At 43.0% G+C, this 22,446-nt stretch overlaps 1 protein-coding gene across 2 annotated transcripts in view; it reads left to right on the top strand.

Annotated features, from left to right (window-relative positions):
• The window catches only part of ELP3 (elongator acetyltransferase complex subunit 3), an 84,607-nt gene that overhangs the window by 34,292 nt on the left and 27,869 nt on the right, over window positions 1-22,446 (top strand). For both annotated transcript variants that reach the window (XM_010708081.2, XM_019613379.2), the window contains exons 10-12: window positions 12,278-12,471; window positions 17,626-17,716; window positions 21,233-21,298. In XM_010708081.2, the coding sequence (XP_010706383.1) occupies window positions 12,278-12,471; window positions 17,626-17,716; window positions 21,233-21,298 (351 nt within the window). The remainder of the gene's footprint in view (window positions 1-12,277; window positions 12,472-17,625; window positions 17,717-21,232; window positions 21,299-22,446) is intronic.

The raw sequence follows: 22,446 nt of genomic DNA, 5'->3' as shown, positions 1-22,446 counted from the left end.
TAAACACTGCCTTCATAACCAGTTGATATATTAAGGATAGAGGTTTCTCTTGGGAAGATAATAACTTGCTGATTGTGCTGACTGCGTACTAAAAATACTGGGTGCTTCTTCAAATTGAACAGGCAATTATGGTGTCAGGAGTAACATTGCTTCTGTCCCTCATGACCTATTGATCTGGAAGTGTAACCTGCTGCTTGCACCCAGCAGCGAGGTCAGTTACTCTTTTGCAGGCATATCAAAGTTTTGTTTGTGTATAGCAACTGTATTCCTGGAAAGCATATTCATAATTATTTAGAACTGTAATTTATGGATAGGAGTCAATGTATTAGATCTGCCTTTTGGTGTGTGTACGTATTCTCTCTTTGACAGTGAGTAGCAGGTGGGTGGCTTTCTGTCTGCCGTCATTATGAAGATTATTATCTTTTTTCTTTTTAACCAGAGTGGATGCTCCAGCTCTCTGTCTCAGCTATGTTGTGCTTCTCCACCCCTCCTTCCCCCTTATTCCTTTTTTTCCCCCATTACCACTGATTCTTTTTATAGCCTCAGAGGATTTCCTTTCCACTTCAGGTCTTCTCACTGCATTCCAAGCACGGGAAGACGCTGCAGGAGGCAGCATGCTCTGCTTCCTCCCACCACCCGTGTCCTTGTGCCAGGAAGGGAGGTAGTGTGCCCACATGCGTGCACACGCAGCCACACGCACACTCCGCTGCTCACTGTTGGCAAATGCAAGCAGAACAGATAAGACTGCTTTGCAGTGCCTCACGTAGCAGGTGGTCGGAGAAAATAATTAGAATAATAGCTAGAATAAATCAAGGGCTCAGCGGGAATAATGGAATTGTTACCAGAGCAGACACCTCATTCTGTGGAACACGATAAACACTCAGCTCTGCTCTTGTAGCACGAGAGAGATGAGGTGACTCTAGGGGTAAATGGTTGGGAGGATTCATGAATCACACTTGCCAACGGGGCTACCAAGCAGAACTTTAGGATTGTAGCAGAAACTTTAGGAGGCTGAAGAATTCCCAGTATACTGTTGCTAATTCCTTGTTCTGTATCTGCAGAGTCACTGAGAGGCAATAGTATAACCAACAAACTGTATCTGTTGTATAATAAATACTGCTAAGGTAGTAACATTTGTTAGTGTAGGATGTGTTGCTATGTTTGCCTTCATTTTGTCAATGACCTTTGCCAAGAAACGGTTTGCTGTGGTTCCTCTTGGTGCTTTGTGAGAGATGGCTGTAAGCCCATCTCAAATGATTTAAGAGCCTGTGTAAAGGAAAAGAACAGGAAAAATTACTAGAAGATTGGGGAATCATAGAATTGTTAAGGTTAGAAAACCTCTAAAATCCCCAAGTCCAACCCCAGCCCACCCCACCATGCCCACTGCCCACGTCTCTCAGTGCCACATCCCCTCAGCTCTGGAACACCTCCAGGTTTGGTGACCCCACCACCTCCCTGGGCAGCTGTGCCACTGCATCACTGCTCTTTTGGAGAAGAAATTGTTCTTAATATCCAACCTGAGACGAGAAATTTCAAGAGTGAGAGATGTCACAGCAAGTCACTGGCAGAATGTTCCAGCTCTGAAGACATGCATTGCGTAAGGTTAGGAGATACTGGCCAGAAACGTAATGCTGGTCCCTCCGTGCTGAGAAACTGTTTTTTTTTCATTGAGGAAATCCTTGAGGAAGCCTTTTGACTTCATTCTTTCCATCCAGCAACTCATCTAAATAAAAATATGAGGGTCAGAGCTCAGGGAGGGCCCATTACTGCTCAGTGCTGGGGACGAACATCAGACTGAAGCGATTTGGTTCCATTCAGTAGAGCCATTCTTGCAGTCTTTAAATAAAACGTAGTCATTGAATTATTTTGGTCCGGTAAAAAAATCATCCTTTTCTTACAGTCATGTGTCAGGCTGCATTTTTTTTTTCCTAAAGGAATTGCTAAATAAGCACTTCTCAGAAATAGACTAATTTTAGTGAACTGCCCGATGCATCTGAGCTTCAGAAAGCAGAAGGCTGCAGCCTCATTTTGCTGTTCCATTGCAGTAAGGCGATGGCTGTTCCTTCTCATTCTGATCTATTTGGTGTTGTAAAACTTTAAATACTGTTGTATCACCTTTAGTTGTAAATAAGGAGATGGTTTTCCTGAGGGCTTTCGTTTTTATTAAGGAGCTGAAATTCATAATGAAGGTAATATATTACAGCTCTATCAGGAGCTTTTAATAACTGTAATAAAAAAAATAGAGGCTGCTGATATCAATTGATTTTTTTTATTTTTTTTTTACTCATTTGGGAAGACAATTATCTGTGTTTTTAAATATAGCTCTGAAATGTTTAGTGGGATAAATGATTTTCCTTTCAATTCCTACTAAGCATCTCATTGAAGCACCACTACTGGCAGGTAGCCAGCATTACCTCCGAAACTTCTTCTGTTTTTTTTTTTTCTCATGGGCACATTTGCAGAAACAGATTAGGAGATGTTTAACGATCAGCCCTTCTGAAACAGCTCCTGGAGCTTCTCCTGGAGGTTTGCTAAATGTTAGAACAAGAAAGCTGTTTGCTTCGGAACCAATTCTAGTTCCGTGAGCGATGGCCAACACTGTGGTCATTTTTATGTTAATGGGAATCGTGGTAGTAAGGAACAGGCTATGTTTAGAAGCTGTTGTCACAGATAATTGCACTGATATTTCTGTGGATAAAATACCCAGAGAAAGGCCCAGTGTGTGCCCGCTTCTGCAGATGGTTAAATTGTGTGCACAAAGCTGCCCTCCTCCTCAGTGTCTTTGTGGAAGCAACTTTCATTTGCTCACTGGGTGTGTTTGCAGCAGCTCTGGGTACGGTGCCTCTGAAACACACCAGGTTTTGCTCTTTGGTTATGTGCAAAACAAGGAAAAAATGAGAGGTAAGGCTGCAGCGTTCTGTGTGATGATGTGCAGGGACAGAACCAGCTGAGTAGTACGACTGGGCTCTTCTCTTCTGCATCAGCTGGGGACACACGTATAACATGTATGTCCCAAACTGCCAAATGCAGAGGCTGAGGATTTCAGGGGCAGCGCAATCTTAACCACATTGCATTGCACTGCACACAAACAGTGTGTGCTGTGATACCTTTGTATGAATATGATAAACTGCAAGTGTGTGGGGAAAAGCCACGCTTATTATGGGTCTCGGGTTGCTTCCTTTGTCTTTCTGAATTAGTATTTTGTCCACACACGCAATTTCCTGCAGCGTGCCGGCCGTAAAAGTTATGATAATAACCACTGCTATCTTTATAATAGCTTCCCATTCAGAAAAAGCTTCCGCTAAATACGAAGGTGCAGATGAGACCCTTTTTCTACCCAAACCAAAAGATCATTTTGGCACTTAACAATCCCCCAACAACTGCGGATTGCGTAGGCTCACGCAGTTGCTCTAGCTGTGCAAGCGGTGGTTTTCAAGCCAGCATGCTGCAGTTGTTTTCTGGGGCTCTTTTGCTAAGGCCCCTTGCTGCTGAAGTCGATAACGAGCATATGTCTGGGAACATAAAGCCAAATGGGAAGGAATGCATAACACGATGTGTCTTGAGTAGGGAGTGCAGATTTTCCAGTCATTTAGGCAAACAGAGCATTGTTCAGTAAAATATGTATTTCAGCACAACTCGGCAGCAGCAAGCATACCACCAGGGTGGGCAAACCATGAAGTCCAAGTTAAATCCTGAAGGATTCAATTTTTTCTTTTCTCTAAAGCATACTGGAAAAACAGAATGGTTTTGCTGTGAACATAGTAACAGAGAGAATGTTTTGTAGGGCTGCATGGGGTGGGAGAGAGCACATGGTTGTATTGGTGCTTGTTATGGAGAGTTCTAGTGAAGGAGAATTAGATTGTCAAAAACACTGTAGAGTTGCTGGTCTCAATGATTTTTCGGGTAGGAGACATTCTTTAAAGTGATCTGTGTTGCAGAACTTGTGTACTAATTTAAGACAATGAAAAATGCTTTATTTCCTGTACTTAGCCCTAGGGGAAAGCTGACCCTCCCAGAAACGTGAAGACCAGAGTCCTGTGCTTGGTAAAAGTGAAGGTGAAACTTCACAGCAAATTGATTGAGGTATTCTCATGGGTTTCTCCAAAACTGCGTAATAAATGGAGAGTCACTTGGAGCACCTGCAAGATGGAGCAGATGGGGCTGCTCGGTGCGCTGAGCACAATCTGGAGAGACTTGTCTGGTGTTCACGTAGATACTGTGTTCAGGAGTCAAAACCATGCTCCAAGGTCGTGCTGTTGATGCCCAAGGCATCTTCCAAATGTGAAATGTCTCTTTTATTATTGAGTTGTATTGCAGTGCCTGGGTCTGTCATAGATGAGGATCATGCAGAGAGCGACTATCCAGCAGAGCGTTGGACAGGAGGCAACCTGTAGATGCTAACCAGGGATAAAAGTGACTCTGGGAGGTACAGGATGGCAGTCAGTTCCCTGTGCTTTGTGTAGAATTAGGATATTTATGATACTGAGGTTCACAGTGTTGGTAAATAACTTACTGAAGACAACATCTCATCTGTAGACTAAATAGTCCTGTAAATGAGTTTGTTTCCACTATCACTGCGATGTTGCACTCCAAGCAAGAGTCATTTGTTTCTGTGTTTAATGTGATAATGCTTTTTTACTGATACTGACTGTATGTCTGACTTGTGTTAGACACTGCTGGAAAAGTTCCCTTTGAAATATCCAACCAATATGAGGTAGGATATTAGGAAACATTTATTCTCAGAAAGAGTGGTGATGCAGTGGCACAGTTGCCCAGGGAGGTGGTGGGGTCACGTGGAGGTGTTCCAGAGCTGTGGGGATGTGGCACTGAGGGACGTGGGCAGTGGGCATGGTGGGCTGGGGTTGGGGTTGGACTTGGGGATTTCAGAGGTCTTTTCCAACCTGAATGACTCTGTGTAGATTGTGTTTTTGAAGCTGTCAGTGGAGGTGAAGGAATAAGAGCTTTCTGCACTTTGAAGAGTGAATTACAACATCTTTTACCGTGTTTTCTCAGGACATTGGCTGGCACACCCATTTTTCTGATTCAGAACTCAAAGTCTACGTATGAGGTGTTACAGAACAACCTCAGGTAGGCATGTAGGTTATTCTTTTTAGTGGCAACTAAAATGTACATTCAACTTGAGCTATTGTAATAGTTCAGAGTGAGATATCGGGGTCCTATGTAATGTGCTGCTGATAAAATTCTTGAATATTGCGAGCCTGTACCTGTAGGAATTCAAAGACTAGCAAAATGAATGTGCAAGAAATTTGCTACTGTACTCCACTGTGCTTTTTTCTTCGTGTGCTAATATATACCATTCTTGAAGAAATTGGCAGACAGGAGGGCTAAGGAAGGTGTTAGTCATAGTCACAGAACTGACCTTTTGTAGCAGATACGTTGGGCATTACGACACTGTTTTCTTGGCTTAGTAGTTCCCCAAAATCATATTTTACTTACGATATGGTGAAATTTGACAGCTTGAATATGTCAGGAACAGAAAAAGATTTTATTACATAGCTGTCAATAGGCAGGAAAATTATAACAATCAACTGGAAAATAGTCTTTGTTCTCTTCATTACAGAATGCTTTACAGCTGCCCTCCGGAGAGCTGAAAGTTGGGATCATCAGCTTTAGAACCTTTTTGCCCCATGGCCACATCTGTAGGTTTTGTCATGGGCGCAGACGTCAAGCACAAGTGACGTGGTTTCATTCAGCTTTAGGCTGCCTCCTTTTGAATCAGTTTGATAGGGATTCATTATTGTATTTATCTGCATTTATGTGTCAATGTACACATTTGAGGTGAGGTTAATTAAAAGTGTTGCCACGTAGTACTGTGTTTGCATCAGGCATCACTGACGCAGCAAGAGGGTTTGCTAATTGCAGCATGGAGTCAAGCCCCTAAAGAACTGTTTGGTGGACACAACATCCATTCTCTCTGGGGATGTACCTGTACCTCACAGGTCTCACATTTCCTTCTCTGGAGATATTCAAAACCTGCCTGGATGCTTTCCTGTGCAACCTGTAAGGAACCTGTTTTCGCAGAGGGTTGGACTGGGGGCATCTCCAGAGATGCCTTCCAACCCCTGCTGTTGTGTGTGGTTCTGTGAATTGGCACGTGTAATTTCTGCATGCCATCTTTATATAAACCCAAGGCAAGTTTGGAAATTCCCGAGGTTATATTAGAAAAATATTTCAATTGTCTTTTAATTATATGTATTTAAGATAAGTGCCTGTTAAAGATACCGTGAAGTGTGGGTGTGCACAGTCAGCAGAACAAGCTCCAACTTGCCATAGGTGAAATACTGGGGCATTTGCTTTTCTCTTTTGTAGCAGACTGATCTGCCTTATTGGCACCATATGTTTTGCATTGTCTTTGTGTCCACGTAGACTTGGCTGGTTTAGCACAGAAGGTATGTGCAGAGTTATGGCATGGTTGGGGCTGGAGGCACTTTTCTGTCCCTCTGGACCCCCCTAGCTTCAGCAGGGCCACCCAGAGCAGAGTGCCCAGCACCACAGCCAGGAGCTGTGGGAGATCCCCCAGGAGAAGCCCCCACAGCTCTCTGATCCCTGTGCCAGGGCTCTGGCATCCACCCAGCACAGCAGTGCTGCTGATGGCTCCAGGTTGTGCCTTAAGCCCAGCTCTGTCCCTTTGCACCTCCTGTAGGGATTTATGGCCTGTGGTGGGATTCCTGCTTCAGACTGAGCAGATCCAGGTCTCTCAGCTTTCCTCTCAGCAGAGCTGCTCCAGAATACCAATAACTTTCTTAGCAGCAATGGTGGATGTTGGTGGTATGGCAGTAGGGACTGAACTTTCCCATCAGTATCCCATTAAATCTTGTTGCTGTGTGACAGGTGGACAGCAGAGAGGCAGTCTGACAGTATGGCATCTGACATGGAAGTGTGTATGGAGCAAAGGCGTGGAATTGAATTCCTCCGTGGCAAAAAAATTGCACCCACTGGCATATATCGACACTTGTGAACATTTATGGAGACCAAACAGTTGATGTGAGCACAGCCAGGCGATGATGGTGTATTTCAACAGTTATGACAGTGATGTGAAGTGATGAAGCCATGTTCTGGACAGTCATGTGCAGATAGCGTCATTTTGACAAACATGGTGAAAATCTGTTAATCGCCGGCAAAAAAAGCAGAGCTAGTGCTGGTGACTGTATTGAAAAATAGCGTTTTGTAGATGAGAATTTGCTCTATCAAATGATGTTATTGTGCTCTTTGTGTCCGTTGTAGTTTCCACAGAAATAAATAGGAGGCATTACTTTCAGAGCAACCAACGTATATAATAGCCGCCTATTCCAGCATGCACTAAAAAGGCACTGCTTGGTCTCTACTTCTCGGTCAGTAGGCCATTGTAAGTGTCAGTGAATGCAGATCCTATCATTACGTTTTAATTAGACCAGCATTTACAAGAGAGAGGGGAAAATGCAAATCTGAAGTTAAAACGAAGCCACATTTTTGAGCCACGAGCTTCTATTAATGCATATAATTAAACTACTAAGTGATTGTTCGCTCCCTGTAGAGTTGGAAGTGTCACTCAACGCAGTAGCTTTCAAGTGTTACCACTATTCATAGTTATAAATAATACAGCTGGTGGAGATAAGGAATGCTGTAATATGGAGAGTGAAGATAATGTTCATCTTAATGCAGACGGGCGTGAATTTAATCATCTGCTTAATACAGGGACTATGCTAAAGGAACAATTCCAAATGTGTTTGTGGAATTAGTCTGAGAGGCACGTGATTTCTAGTGGGCAGTCATTAAAAAGTAGGTTTTCGTGACCTTTATTTTTAACAATTTTTTCTGACATTTTTTCTAAATGGCTTAACAAAAATTGCTTCACTTATCCTATATCCTATCTCCTACTACAGTTGAATGTCTTGAGAGCAGGAAGATTAAAGGTGGCAACTGAATGTTTTGTAAGAAGGTGAAATGGAATCCCATAAAGAAAAGTCTTTTTGGACCAAGGGGAAGAACTGTGGCTTTTGGGTCGTTTCAAAAAAACGTTTCTAATTTCTCTGTGCTCGGCGCGGTACAATCGGATTAAAACAGAAAGATGCTATCTTTTAATATTGCCTGCTATGTGCTATGACCAAACTTGAAAAGGACCAAACCACTGCGGGGTCTGATTATGGTTCCAAATTGTTTGACCTTTCTGTTGCCGCTGTGAACGGATACATGATGGACTGACAGGTCTGTAATTTTAAAAGCTTGCTGCAAATGCGTTTGGAAGTGAAATATTTGAGCACAGGTCTTCATCTCCTTATCCCGTCTCATATTCTGAGTTATTTTTGGGCTCAGGTTAGCATCACATTGACTTTACTTTTTAATGTCAGCGGTGTTGGACAACAATTACAGTGTCGTGCAATTTTTGATGCTCAAAGCGATTGATGGGAGTTGAACAAAAGAATTCCATCGTGCACTTTGATATGTGTGCCTTGATGGAAAAATCAGTGGCTTCTTGGCATCTAAATGACTAACTTTACACTCATTGGGCCCTGATTACTCATAGTGGCAGGGAGTTTATGAGGTGCTGGATGAATGGATCCTACAGATGCCGTTAGCTTTAATAACAGGGAACTTTCTTCAACAAAGGTGTATGCTAGTAAAATCAATTACCGTTCTCATAAAACATGTTAGCAGCTCACTTGTATAACCTTGTAGGCTGAATGTGTGCTGATGGGTTCTTATTAAGATTCATTGTTTGTAATTCGTCGAGCAGCTGTTCCTACAAGGAAAGTACGTTTAATGGAGCTCAGGTGAAGCACAAAAATGTCTGAATTCTGCTTATATTATTTGTTGTGAAAGAGTGCTTAACTTTCCTCTAACACTGCATAAATAGGGCGATGTTACGAGGGATGTTATTTTAGGGTATGAAAAGATCTACGTTTGTGCACCTCCAGGTTGAAAAGTTTTGGCTGATCTTAATTTTTATATATATACATTTCTTAAAACACAGTGATGATCCCTCCCATCCTGTCTTTGCACACACATTTTAAATTCAACTCTAGCATCCATCCTCATTATAGGAGAAGTGTTAAGTACTCCTTGGCTTAGACATTAGCTAGAGGGGAGAAAACGTGAAGTTCAGAGAAAGTGAGTTGAGTAGCTTTGAAGCTGTTTGTGTTTCCATTTGGAATATTCAAGTGAGAGTGCTATGCCACATCCTCAAAAGACCGGAAATAGACAGGGGTCTTCTTTAACCTCTTGCATCACAGTGCGTTAGCAGATGTGGATTAAAGTCATGATTGTGTGCTTGCTGGTCTGATGGAAGCCCTCCTCTGGACTCTAGAGGTCTTTGGATGGCGATCTCTGGAACAAATTTTGTTCAAGGGATTTAAGTTGTTATGGCTGGAAGATGTTCTGAACACTTTTATCAGTTGAAGGCACTTTTTAAGGTGTGTAATTAAAACAAAGGAAAGGCTACAGTTACTGGTAAAGCTTTGAATGTGTTGGCATTTTATAGTTCCTTTGTTTCATGGGAGCCTTAATCAGGACTGTTTACAAATGGGAAAAGGTGAAGTCTTTAAATGTTGGGATTTACAGAAACCTATTGAAGTTTGCCACTGAAAAAAAGGGGTTTAGGAAGGAAGGAGACACTGCTTTGCTGTGTTTTCGAGATTACTTCAGAAGTTCAACTTGATGAATATATTAAGAAATAGTTTAAGCAATAAATAGGGAATACTGTCACTATTTTAATGTCAATGTTACTGAAATACAAAGTAGCATTATCAGCTCACATAATGTATTGACATAAAATAAGCAATACGTAGGAAGTGGCAAAATTCATGCTGTGATTGGAAACCTTAACTTTGACCTTGCTGGGTGATTTTAACTTCAGCTCTGTGTTGATGCGTTTGCCTTTAATCTGCAATGTAAATCAGCCACTGTTTTAAATATTCTGATGGGTGAATCATAGATGCTTTTGCATTCAGTTCAGTGTTGTTGCAAATAATAATGCACAGCCTCACTGGAAGCTTTTTTCCTTGCTGGAGTGGCGTATTTACCTTCCCGTGGCTCATTGTGGAAGCATCATTGCCTTCTTACTGTAATGTCTTGCTCTTCTTCAGTGCTGCTTGGCCACATTACTCCTCTCATTAGAGCAGTCACTCCTTACAAGATTGTCTCATTCTTTCTGTCACAGTTGCTTTCTTTTATGCTAGAGCACCTCTGACCACCCACAGAAGTCTGTCCTTTTGGATTCATAGAATTATACAATGGCTTGGATTGGAAGGGACCTTGAAGATCATCCAGTTCCAAGCCCCCTCCATGGGCAGGGTTGCGACCCACTAAATTAGGCCCCAGCTCAGACTGCTCAGATGGACATGAATGGCTGCCTTCTCAACCAGCAATATCCACGTGTAACCTTGAGCTGGCCACTTTGGATTAAGCAGACAAGACACCATGAGCACAGATTTTATTTCTGATATCACTTCACCTCCATTGCTCTGTAGGCTGCTCTGTAAGCCCTGGCCATTGCTAAAACAAAAGCCCTGCCCAAAACACGTGCTGGCTCTCTCAGGTCGGGCAGGTGAGTCATCCTGGCTGGGAGCTGCAGGGCAGGGGGCAGCCCAGTGCCCCCAATACATCATCTGTGTCACAGGTGATGACAAATTCACAGGGCAGGCCAGATGATTTGCCTGTCACCACCTGGAAATGGTGTAAGAACATGCTTACAACAAAGAGGAGCATTATACAGAGTGCACAAAGAGTCGTGGCAAAAGGTGCACACCAGCCTTTTAACTTCTTTGATACCCACACATGCTCCGGAGTGAGCGCTGTAGTGCTGGGGTCTGCACTCATCTACTTCTGCCTGCCTTTGGCTCCCGCCTTGGATACTTTTTGAGGAGAAAGGCAGGATTTGAAAGCTCTGCAATTTTGTTACAGCAGTGTGGGCTCAACCCATGTTCCCCGACTTGTTTATCTCTCAGGCTGATGCCTTGGTGGTGCCCATGTCTCTGTCTGGATGTGTACCAATGGTTGAGGCTGCTGATGGCCTTTGCTTCCAGCATCAGAGCTTTACACTCGTCAGCAGCAGGAAACCTTGCAAAGTCTCCAGGTTGGGCTGGGACACGTGAATGTAATGGGGCACTGGAGCTGAGTGACAGTCAACACAAAGGCTGGCACAGGGCTGGCATAGCCAGATGTCAGCTCAGCTTAAAGAACTTGCATCTCCTGTTGTTACAGTAAGAACACTGTGCTCTAGAGGGATCAAACTGTAGATTTCAAATGTGCAGTAGTCTAATCCAGTGCTTGTAGCTGCTGTTAGAAAGAGTGCCATGCCATCCCTTAAGGCTGCTTAATGGTTGGTTCAGAGTTCCTTGCCTGTTGTTGGAGGGTGGATAGTAATAGGACAAGGGGGAATGGTTTTAAACTGAGACAGGGGAGGTTTAGGTTGAATATTAGGAGGAAGTTTTTCACCCAGAGGGTGGTGAGGCACTGGAACAGATTGCCCAAGGAGGCTGTGGATGCCCCATCCTTGGAGGCATTCAAGGCCAGGCTGGATGTGGCTCTGGGCAGCCTGGTCTGCTGGTTGGCGACCCTGCACATAGCAGGGGGTTGGAACTGGATGAGCATTGTGGTCCTTTTCAACCCAGGCCATCCTATGATTGTTTTTTTTATTATTATTGTTATTATTGCCATTTTTAAGTGATTTTAATTGTTGTTACTGAGGTTTAATCTGAAAAAAAAAACCCACAACACTTGCTGTGGAGTGTAAGCTAGCGTTGTTCAGTTTGCATCTTTATACTGGAATTTGGTCATAGGCATTAGCAGGAGATACAGTTTGTCCTCCTGTTCTCTGGGATTGTTCAGAACATCATTGTAGAATAAATCTGTTTTTCTTCATTGCTATTCAAATGATGTGTCCCAGACACATTGATTAATCTCTAAATGTGGCCTGCTGAGATTGAAGATAAGTACGCTCATTTCTATTGTTCTAATTCTGAGCAGAGTCTGTTACAATAAATGGAGCAGTATCTATTGAATTCATGCTGAAAGGTAGCAGTGAGGCAAAGACTTGATTCATTGCATTATCATGTGGATTTTTTTCTTTAGCAGCTTTTTTCTTTAAGTCTATAGTATACTTTTATTTCTAAAAACGTTGGAAACTGGTAAATGCTGGGAATTCAGTGCAAGCCTGTCATCTCACACACACACAATCGTGCTCTACAGAACCTGTCATGAATTAGTTTTGTTGGGTACCGAAGCCTCAGGAAATCTAGTTTGTTTCTCTCTGACTCACACCTTCCTTCCACGTTTGCAGGAGTTCTTTGAGAACCCGGCTTTTCGCCCCGATGGCATGAAGCTCTACCCAACGCTGGTGATCCGCGGCACCGGGCTGTACGAGCTCTGGAAGACTGGCAGATACAAGAGCTACCCCCCTAGCACTCTTGTGGATCTCGTGGCCAGAATCCTGGCTCTGGTCCCACCATGGACTCGTGTGTACCGTGTTCAGAGGTAATTTTCTGTGGTGGGCTTTGTGTATTGATTTATTGCACTTGGAGGGATTCTTACTTTAATTACAGCAAGATCTGACTCAGCCTGTTAGTATTTTTCAGTTGTAATTGTTAATGCACTAAAGATTTTTAAACTGCTTCCTATCTATTCAGAATGGGAAAGGCCATATAGAATGAGAAGCTGTTTAAACTGAACTGCCTCTCTAATGCACCCATAAACTTCAAGATTTCTGGAGGCCCCATTTTCACTGCCAGTCAGATGAGCATAGGATGTGGCACACGTAGTACTCTAATGATAGTGATGGATAATTGCCTCTTGGCTGTGGGTGAAGTTTCCTGTATTTATTACAGGAGCTACAAGACATTTCATTTTTTTTTGGCTCTAAAGACTTCTTGTCTTCCCCCATGGGTGTTCAGGGTTTTCATAAGAATATTACAATGGTGCTGTTATTTCCATTCAGAAGCCTCACTTCCCGAGGCAATAGGTGCTACTTGTCCTAGCACTGTGTTTTCAGTGTGGGGTCCTTCTTGGATTATTTTTCTTCTGTTACCTCCTACATGTCTAATATTAGGAAGGGAGGCTATAGCGTACTTACCTGGTTTTGCATGTGCAAACAGTACTTTGTTGGCTTCCAGCTATATGAGCTGGAGGCAGTGCCAGTGCCTGGTTCTTTGAGAATCAAAACCATAGAACAGTTTGAATTGGAAGGGTCTCTTAAAGGTCATCTGGTCTCACTCTTTTGCAATGAACAGGAGCACCCACAGATCCACCAGTTGCTCAGAGCCCCATCCAGCTTGACCTTGGCTGTCTCCAGGGATGGGGCATCCACTGCTATCTGGGCAGCCAGAGGAGGAAGTTTCTAGTGTCTTGGTCTGTAATATAAATAAGCGGCTGTTGAACGCAGCTTGGAAAAGCATTCTTTTAGGATGCCTTTTTAGACACAGAAGTATTAATGCAGACAGACTTTCATAAGACCTTATCTGAAATAATCCCCATCTTCAAGAAAATGAACTGCAGTGGCACGTCAGTTCTTTGTCTGAAGGACAGATGAAAACAGAAAATCTCTGCAAACCTATAAGAGAAGGAAAATAACACTATAAGAAATGGGAAAATTGATTTGAGCACAGAACAAAATAGGAAATAGCCCTGCATAAGGCAAGGCAGGGAGCTGGGAATTTCCTGTCAACCGAAGGAATGAGATTCTGGAGCAGCTTTGCAAAGTTACCAAAGAGGAATAGCAGAAAGTATGAATGTAGCAAAGCTTGATTGGGTTGATAAGCATGGTGGTGAATCCAGCAGTCTATTAACAGAGACATGGATGAAACTAGTGGCTGTAGCCAATCTCTAAAGGATGTGGTACTAATGAAAAAGGCAAAACGTCTTATAGGAAACATCTACTTGTTGCCTCAGGCTTTTCACGTCAGTCACAGAAGCATTATTAAAGACAAACTTCTGTCTTTTTTCTCTCTGCATGTCTGTCTTCCTCTCCCTGGTGGATTGCGGCACAGACAGTGTGTCCCATTTGTTCTTGATGCTGTTACCATAGTGTGCGTCTGAAACAAATGGCTTTGTTCTTAGAGGGCTGCAGGAGTTTGCTGCCTAGCAGATCTTCGTCTGAAGAACATAGGCCTGGAAGAGTGTCTGCTTGGCATACTGGCTTCCTTGGGCTTGACAGTGGGTCTCTTCAGTCGCCAGCAGCAGCCTCCATCCAGCTGTCATCCAGCTGTCAGCTGTTATGCTCCAGCAGAATAACTGTTTCCTTGCTGACTGGCTCATGTTATCTGAAACTTGTTTTTGATGATTACAGATTTGTACACCTCCAGTGCAAAGTCCAAAATCTATTACTTTGATCTAAATTGCTTTCAGGCTCATTGTGTGGCTCTGCAGCACAATAACGAACAAAGCCAGATTTCTGAAATGTTTGCGACCTCTCCCCAGCACTGCTTTGCTGAGGGTAGTGATAGGATGAAGGGGAATGGTTTTAAACTAAAAGAGGGGAGATTTAGATGAGTTGTTAAGAGGAAACGTTTCACTCAGAGGGCATTGAGGTCCTGGCAGTGCTGCCAAGAGGGGCTGGGGATGCTTCGTCCCTGGAGATGCTCAAGGCCGGATTGGATGGGGACCTGCGCAGCCTGATCTGGTGATTGGCAGCCCTGCTCAAAGCATGGGGTTGGATCTAGGTCATCTTTGAGGTCCCTTCCAACCCAAACTTTCCCATGACTCTATGAAAACACTGTGGAATTCCTTCTGTTTCAGGAAACCAAATTAAAGGTGTAGCATACTCGGTGCTAATGGCTGGTTGGAGGGGAATATTTCTTCATGGCTGCTTCATAACTGTTGGAGATGCTTAATACTGTATTTGTCCTGAATGTTTGTGAAGCTGATTGGCACCTAAGTCCTTTAGGTGGAGAGGTGTGAAATGACAGCAGCAGTGCCACATCTTGAGATATTTCTTTTAGTGGATCTTGGTGTTTTATCTGAATGTTATTTTCACCGGACCAGTGGGGGCATGTAGGTATGAAAAAATAAAATACTTAACTGAGATCCTACAACAAGTCGTGGCTTAGAATAGTAAAAATATTCCTGTTCATTGCAGGGGAGTTGGACTAGATGACTTTTAAAGATCTCTTTCAACTCAAATGGCTCTATGATTAAAAAGGGACTTTGACTCCCACTGTCTATTCCAATCAGCTGGTTAACAAGTATCCTAAGTGATGCAGAATATTAGAAAAACAGAAGGTGAGATAGGCCTCATTGAGGCTTCTGGCAAATGGAACACTAATGTTAATAAGGTCAGGATGTAATCCCCCATATCCCTCAGTTAGTTTAGCATTTGAACAAGTCCTGAAATTGCTAGGACAACAGTTTGGTGTCTGTTCAAAATAGGCTGCTATGTGTGTGCTAATGATGCAACCAGGGCATTTATTTAAATGCCCTACCGTGATTTGAATTGATGACAGAAAACCTCTTTCTTGCTTACTTTTTCTTAAAAAGCTTATTTTTCACATTCATATTTTAATTTGGTTTGTACCCTAGCAGGCAGATGAGAGATGCTCAAGTTACCTTATCTTGTAATCTTTCATTTATTTACGGTAGATTATTTACTATTTTATATGCCACTCTGGATTTAGCTAAAGACTCGGTTCTAGAAGATGTCAGGGCATTTTATCTGTGTCCCTCCGGGGGAAATGCATACAGTCTGACTTCTTGGAGTCATTCCATAATTAGAAGAAAGACGTTTTAGTTAGATTATCATTGTAGATCTAACATGCCCTGATGAAAATGCTGTTCTCCTCTGGTGTGTCCTTTAGTCACAATGTGAAGTGCTCATTTCCTCTAATTGAAGCTCTTTGAAGTATGTTGTGTTGGCTCTATGGTTTCGTATTTACTCAAAGAAACTCACTGAATAAATGAACTGGTTAGCTAATTGTATTTTGCCTCAGCTTTTGGCACACGAGTGTAAGAGGTGAGAAATGTTTCATGTATCTCTTGCTTCATAGAAAGAATATAGTAAGGAAAAAAGGATGGAGAAGTAGAACCCAAGACCCCTGGGCTCCGCCTTATGCTGGAGAAAATTGTACTGAAATCAGAGCGTGATGCTGCCCAGGGGGGTGGTGGGGTCACCGTCCTTGGAGGGGGTTCCAGAACTGTGGGGATGTGGCACTGAGGGATGTGGGCAGTGGGCACGGTGGGGTGGGTTGTCATTGGACTTGGAGATCTCAGAGGTCTTTTCCAACCTTCATGGGTGCATGATTCTGTGCTGAAATGAGAGGAGGTCCCTGAAGTCTGAAGCACTTTGTTTGCATTCTTGACTGGAAAATTTTCCTTTTCTTGCCCCCTTGCCAAGTGTCTCACACTTCTGCAAGACTAAAACAGCACAAGGATGAAGCCTTTAGGACCCTTGAAGACCTTTTCATTTTATACAGCTGATGCCAAAACCAGTAATTGTTAATGATTTGAATGCAAGTCCTCAAGGAACTGAATAGATCAATTAATACGTTTTACAGAGGTCATCAGACAGCTGCTAGATGGTGATGAGTTTCAATCACTACTGAACCAAGATGGATTAAGCTAATTACATTACCAATTCCCTGAACCATCCCATTCTCTGTGTGTTTTTGTGATACTCTGTTCTTTTCTTTGTCTGTGAAAACATTCAAAAGAACAAGAGGAGGAATACTGACCAAGAAATGTATATAAGCCGCATTTTAAGACCAACCTGCTGTATAACTTACTGAAAGTGTTTCACATGTGTGCAGTCCTTGTTTCCCTGTGGAGGATCAGAAGGATTTTGAAGTATTTAGTAGTGCAGTTGGGTGGTGTTTCATCAGAAGTGCCATGGTGGAGCTTCAGCAGGAAGGGGGAGAAGAAGGGTTTAGAATTGCTGTGGAATACTGCATTAGACAGAAGGGGAGCATGGTTGGGATGTCCCACTAATTGTCATGCTTCTTTTTCAGCTTTGTTTGGTTGCATAAATCCTCCTCTTCCCAGAGGGACAATCTAACAGTGGAGGCAGTGGAGAAGCCAAATCTGCTCTTCCTTTCCAATTTCATTTTAGAACCTCCCTTGGAGAGCTCGAAGAGAGGGCCTTGCCATTTGCAGATCCACTGATTTATGTTCCCACAGGCAGACTGTAGGCTTTCTGGCTGGACTTTGCTGCCAATCATTGATTCAACAGAACTCTCTTTTAAGCAGCAAGCTTCCCAATATAAACATGCTGTAATTCTGATGAACTTTCCCTTACAGTCACTGAGCTCAGAAAGACACAGTCTGGTTCCCAGTTGCTGATCTCCAGCAGAAGGCACCATGAAGAGTGACTGACCTGGAGACCTATGCTAGGCACGGGGTGGAAGATCCTTTTTTTTTCCCTTAGTGAAGAGCTAAAGGCAAATAACCTATTTCTCAGGGTTGTAAAAGCCTACTTTTGTCCTCAGTCTTTTTTACTAAGCTTTCTCCCTCCATTTTCCTCCTGCTTTCAGTTGATTTTCCCCTGTGTTATTTCTTGTTCAACCAAAGACTTGAAACAAATGTAATTCAGATAAGTTCTGTGCTCTGCTATTTGGGATCTTGGCCTAGATGACCATAATGGTGCTTTATGGTGCAAGTCTGCTAATGCAGTTGCTTGAGGTTGTTTTGTTTTCCTTTAATAAACAGAGACATCCCAATGCCACTGGTGAGCTCTGGAGTGGAGCATGGGAACCTGAGGGAGCTTGCCTTGGCCAGGATGAAAGATCTTGGGACACAGGTAAAGTGTTTGTCAGTCGGTATTTGGGGAGAGCTGCTTGGTTACATCACACAAAGTAACATCATTTTTGAGAAGAAGTGATCAGAAGACACAATAGGAGCCAGTTTTACTGCTGAATTAAAACAATCTGCCAGCGTTTTTCAAAAAAAAAACAAAAACCAACCATCTTGATGATATTTCAGTAAAACTGGACTAAAACTTGCCTATCTCTGAAGGCTCTTGGTAATAGTTTGTAATATTCTTTTTTTTTTCTGACAGGAGGAAACCTTTTAAGCTAGAGAGGATTTATTTTTAATTTATGCTATTAGAATTTCTCCTTCATTTCTTTTTCCCACGCATGCACTTACTTGACTGAACAATTGGAAGAAAAGCTCTTAGTCTGAGGCCAGACAAATCTTCCAAGAGACATTTCAGCGCAAACAAATGAGACTTGATATTCCTGATATTTCTAAGGTCAAATAAAAATACGAGCAAGGATGGGGAGAAGGAGGGGAAGAAGGAAGTGCATTTATCTTTGAAGTCAGAGGCAGATAGGTGTACTCAGCCTTGATTTTTCTCAGGAAGTTGCTGTGGCAGTCAGCCTTCACAGTGCCCCACATTGCCTGCTCTGACACTGCTTGCTGGTTGAACCTCTCTCCAAAACCCAGTCATCAGCCACAGTTTGCAGGTCCTGTAACCTCCAGTAAAGTTATGTCCAGCCTCTGCCTTTTCTTGGGACAGCCAACTTGACAGACAGAGCATCTCACAATCCCTGTGCCCCCTCTGACTGTTCCAAAGGGCTTTCAATGCTTTGGTGTCCTGGTGCAGAGGCAGATCCTCATCGCAACAGTTCCATGCACCTGTGACTGAGTGCTCCCTGCTTCTGTCTCACCTTTCCTTAGAGAGGTTTTTAAGGCATTATTTCATCCAGTGGAATGGGAAAGAGGCAAGAATGGGGCGACCTGTTCTGTAGTGAGAACCTGGCTTTTCCAGGAGGGAACTGAAAGCCAAATCCAGATGTGTGGCCATATGTGCTTCTGGGGATACTGAATGAGTTAGATTTTGTATAATTCTAACTGGGGCATGGAGGATGGGATGGAGAGGAGTTTGGGGAAAAAAAAAACAACAAAACAAGTAAAGGAGTGGTGTGGGACAGTACAGTAATGACAGTTTTTGCAGATGTAGCCTTTAATCTTTTTTGCTTAAATACCAAGGATAGTGAAGAAGCAGCAACTAAAGTTTCATCTCTTAATAGCTCCACATGAACTTGTGCTGCTGAACCATATGATTGGTTTTTAACTTGGATAGCTCCTTACTGCCTTTCTATCTCTCTTGGATCTTGCAGCTGCAGTGCAAAAGATCAGCAGATAAACTGCAGTGTCTTCCTTCCTGCTGGGCTTTCTTTATCTACTTAATCTCTCCTAACCTGGTGCCCTGGACTTCCTCCTTAAATCATTCCTCACAATCTCTCCCCAGTAGCAGGCCAAGATTTGGCAGAGAGCTTTGCTGGCCACAAAAGCTCTCATCCCTCCTACTGGCTTTTCGCTTCTATACCAGGCAGGGGAGACAACCTCCCTGCTGTAGCAAAGCCTTTTCAATTGAACTCTTTAGGGCTACTAGTGAACCCTTCCTGAGTTTGGTGCTAAAACCACATCATTTCATCTGAATTTGATCAAGACCAGCTGGAGAGGCAGGAATATCTGATCTATGGCACTCAGGGCTGAGCCCAGTAACGGAGCTGACCCATTAAGGGCTTGTCAAGCTGGCAGTCTTCACTGTTAGAAGAACCAAATCTGTAAAAAATCGCTGCTGTGCAGATGATTATAGATTTTAATTTAGTGAGGCAGAAACACTGCAGCTGGTAGAGTAAGAGAGCAGTCTGCTGCAATACAGCTTGAAACATAAGGTACTGTGGTTTTCTTGTGTTGGAGGAGAAACCGATAAATATGCTTTGTCTTTTCTTCCCTGAGCTTGGAAAAAGAGAGAAGGCCAAGGAATGGCCCTTCAGGAATTAAATATCTGTAGGCTCCCTAGTGGAGCTGAGCTGGCTGTGGCAGTTCTGGCTTATCCCTTCTTTGGGATATGGCTTAATGAGTTAGTTTAAGGGATGGGAATCAGTTATGCCAACACCACAACTGGTGTCTGTGAATGCTGGAAAGGAGTTACTCATGAGCAGCCTTGCTGGAGGTGCAGGTGCTCAGCCACTGGGTGCAACTGAAGATACACAAATGTTGCATTGAGACACTGAGTTTTAGAGCATCTTCCCAGAATATGTTGTCCTGAGGTTCCTCATGAAGAGTGGGTGTTATTCAGCCTTACTGTGCTGTTTGTGTAGTCACGAGTCATAAAGCAGAGAAGAGTTTGTCTGCTCTAGCATCCTGGTACTCCAGTGAATCCCAGTTTCACCATAGCCCACAATAACAACCACCCTTCTCTTCCTGCTGTTTGGGAGATTGTTGTTTTCTGTTGACAATGGAATTCAAAAGCGTTCAGAGAAGAACGAGGCATGAGATGGGGCTGTGCTTGTGCTGGGTATCCCGAATTTCTGTGGGAACTGTATTTCACACGTTCTGTTCCTGTCTCAAAGTCTGGCTTTTGGAAGTGTGCAGCCAGGTAGGCCTCGTCGCTGATAGAACGGTTACAGCCTGTTGGCCAAGGTTGTCTTAAGTGCTGCAGCACCTGTGGAGTGAGCAAGCATTTGAAGCAGCTGCTTTGAGTAAAAGTACTGCTTGGCTGACAAGGGTTGGATTAACCTTCACTTTGGATGTTAGGATAAACCTGCTAAGATGTGCACGCATTTTGGTCTTTGCAGTAGGACTGCTCATACTGTCACAACTGTTCACTGATGTGAGTGGCTGCCAAATTACTCAGCTTCCACTGGTTTTGCTGAGATGTACAAAAGCTTATGCAAGCTATAACCCATCTCAGAAGCACTGAGCTTGGAGATTTCTCTCCTCTTCTGTCTGACTTCTAAAGAAAGAAAGATTTTGGTTATCTTTCTTTTCTCTTTTATTGGTCCCAAGCATTTGTGATGCACTGTGGAAGCCAGATTAGCATTATACTTGGGTAGGACTTCTACAGCAGTTCTCATGTGATCATTTAAGAGCAATAATAGGCTTGCTGCAAATCGCAAAAGGATTATTTAAAGACTTTAATACCTTAGCATAAATTTGCCAGTGTTACACCTTTCAAATGTAGGGTAAAAATGAATTATGCCAAAACCTTTCTCTGTTCTTTTGTTTATGTTGACTTCCCCTCCATACCCTGCTAATTGTGAATCAAAGGGTGCATTTCCTCATGATCCATAATTGTTGCTTAGTGAAGTTATTTTTTACCAGCATGTCTTTCCTTTTAGCATTATAAGACCTCTTTCCAAGGTGTATTAGGATCGGATTGGTGAGCATTTTCATTTCAAATTCGTCTTTGTAACTACATGCTATTTCAGCTTAGTTTTGAGCCCAATGGGTGGCTGGAAATCTGTGCATTTCAGAGCCTAATGTATTTGTTCTTTGTGTTTCTTTCCCTTTCTTTTCCAAGTGTCGTGATGTAAGGACAAGAGAGGTTGGAATTCAAGAAATTCACCATAAAGTGAGACCATATCAGGTAGGTTTTGTCTCTTTTCTAGGAGCTTGCTTCAGACACAATTTTTTATGTGCATTTATGTGGAGGTGTTGGGACCCATTTGTTGCACATCCATTCCTGTGGTTTGCCTTTGTAGCTGGATCCAATTTTCCATTCATTTTCTCAGCATGTTTGGATGTCTTTTCTTTAAGTGCTGTCACGTGCTGAAATTTATGGACCTCCATGTTCAACAAACTGACTGTAGTCACCAGTTATTTGAGTATTTGCACTACAACTCTTTCTTTTGCTTTTCAACCTTTTCTCCCCCCTCATTTAAAAATAACAACAACAACAGATTTAGAATGTACCAAAACCACTGTACATGCATACTGAACAGGAATGAATATTTAGCAAGATGAATCCACAGCTTTTTGTGGGAAGGCTGTGTTTGTGTAGGCAAACAGTGCATGTATAAATCCACTTCTGCACGTGTACATATATATTTCTGAGTAGATCCATTTAGCATATGACACATATGCTGTGTTTTTCCTTCCTAAAATAGTCCACAAAAAGATTACTGTGCTTGTTTTGTGGAAAGGAAAATATGTGCAGCTGAATTTCAGATATCCAATTCGGGAAACCAATTCTGTGTCTCTAATTACAAGAAGGGATCTATCCTTCTGGAAAGTGGTTAGGATGTTCACAGCCATGTTTTGGACTCAGGGGGATGAGCTTTCTAAGATCACATTGGCTTGGGATCCATAGAGTAGAATCATTCAGGTTGGAAAAAACCTCTGAGATCCCCAACTCCAACCCCAACCCACCCCACTGTGCCCACTGCCCACGTCCCTCAGTGCCACATCTCCATGGTTCTGGAACACCTCCAGGTTTGGTGACCCCACCACTTCCCTGGGCAGCTGTGCCACTGCATCACTGCTTTTTTGGAGAAGAAATTCTTCCTAATATCCAACCTGTACCTCCTGTGGCACAACTTAAGGCCATTACCTAGATGTATGCTGTGGCCAATAAACACAGCATGGAAGTGTATCATGATCCCTGATAAATTATCTTGTTCTTACCAACTTTTGTAAGAGCTGAGGCTGTGCAGACTCATTTGTACATAGGCCATGCAGCCTTTCTGCTCTCTTCCACTTATCTGATCTATGGTCACTTCACAGAATATCTTCCAA

This window comes from Meleagris gallopavo, chromosome 2, assembly GCF_000146605.3.
Source record: "Meleagris gallopavo isolate NT-WF06-2002-E0010 breed Aviagen turkey brand Nicholas breeding stock chromosome 2, Turkey_5.1, whole genome shotgun sequence".
Taxonomy (NCBI): Eukaryota; Metazoa; Chordata; class Aves; order Galliformes; family Phasianidae; genus Meleagris; species Meleagris gallopavo.
The sequence above is the reverse complement of the archived record's forward strand: the minus strand, read 5'-3'. Positions and strand labels throughout refer to the sequence as shown.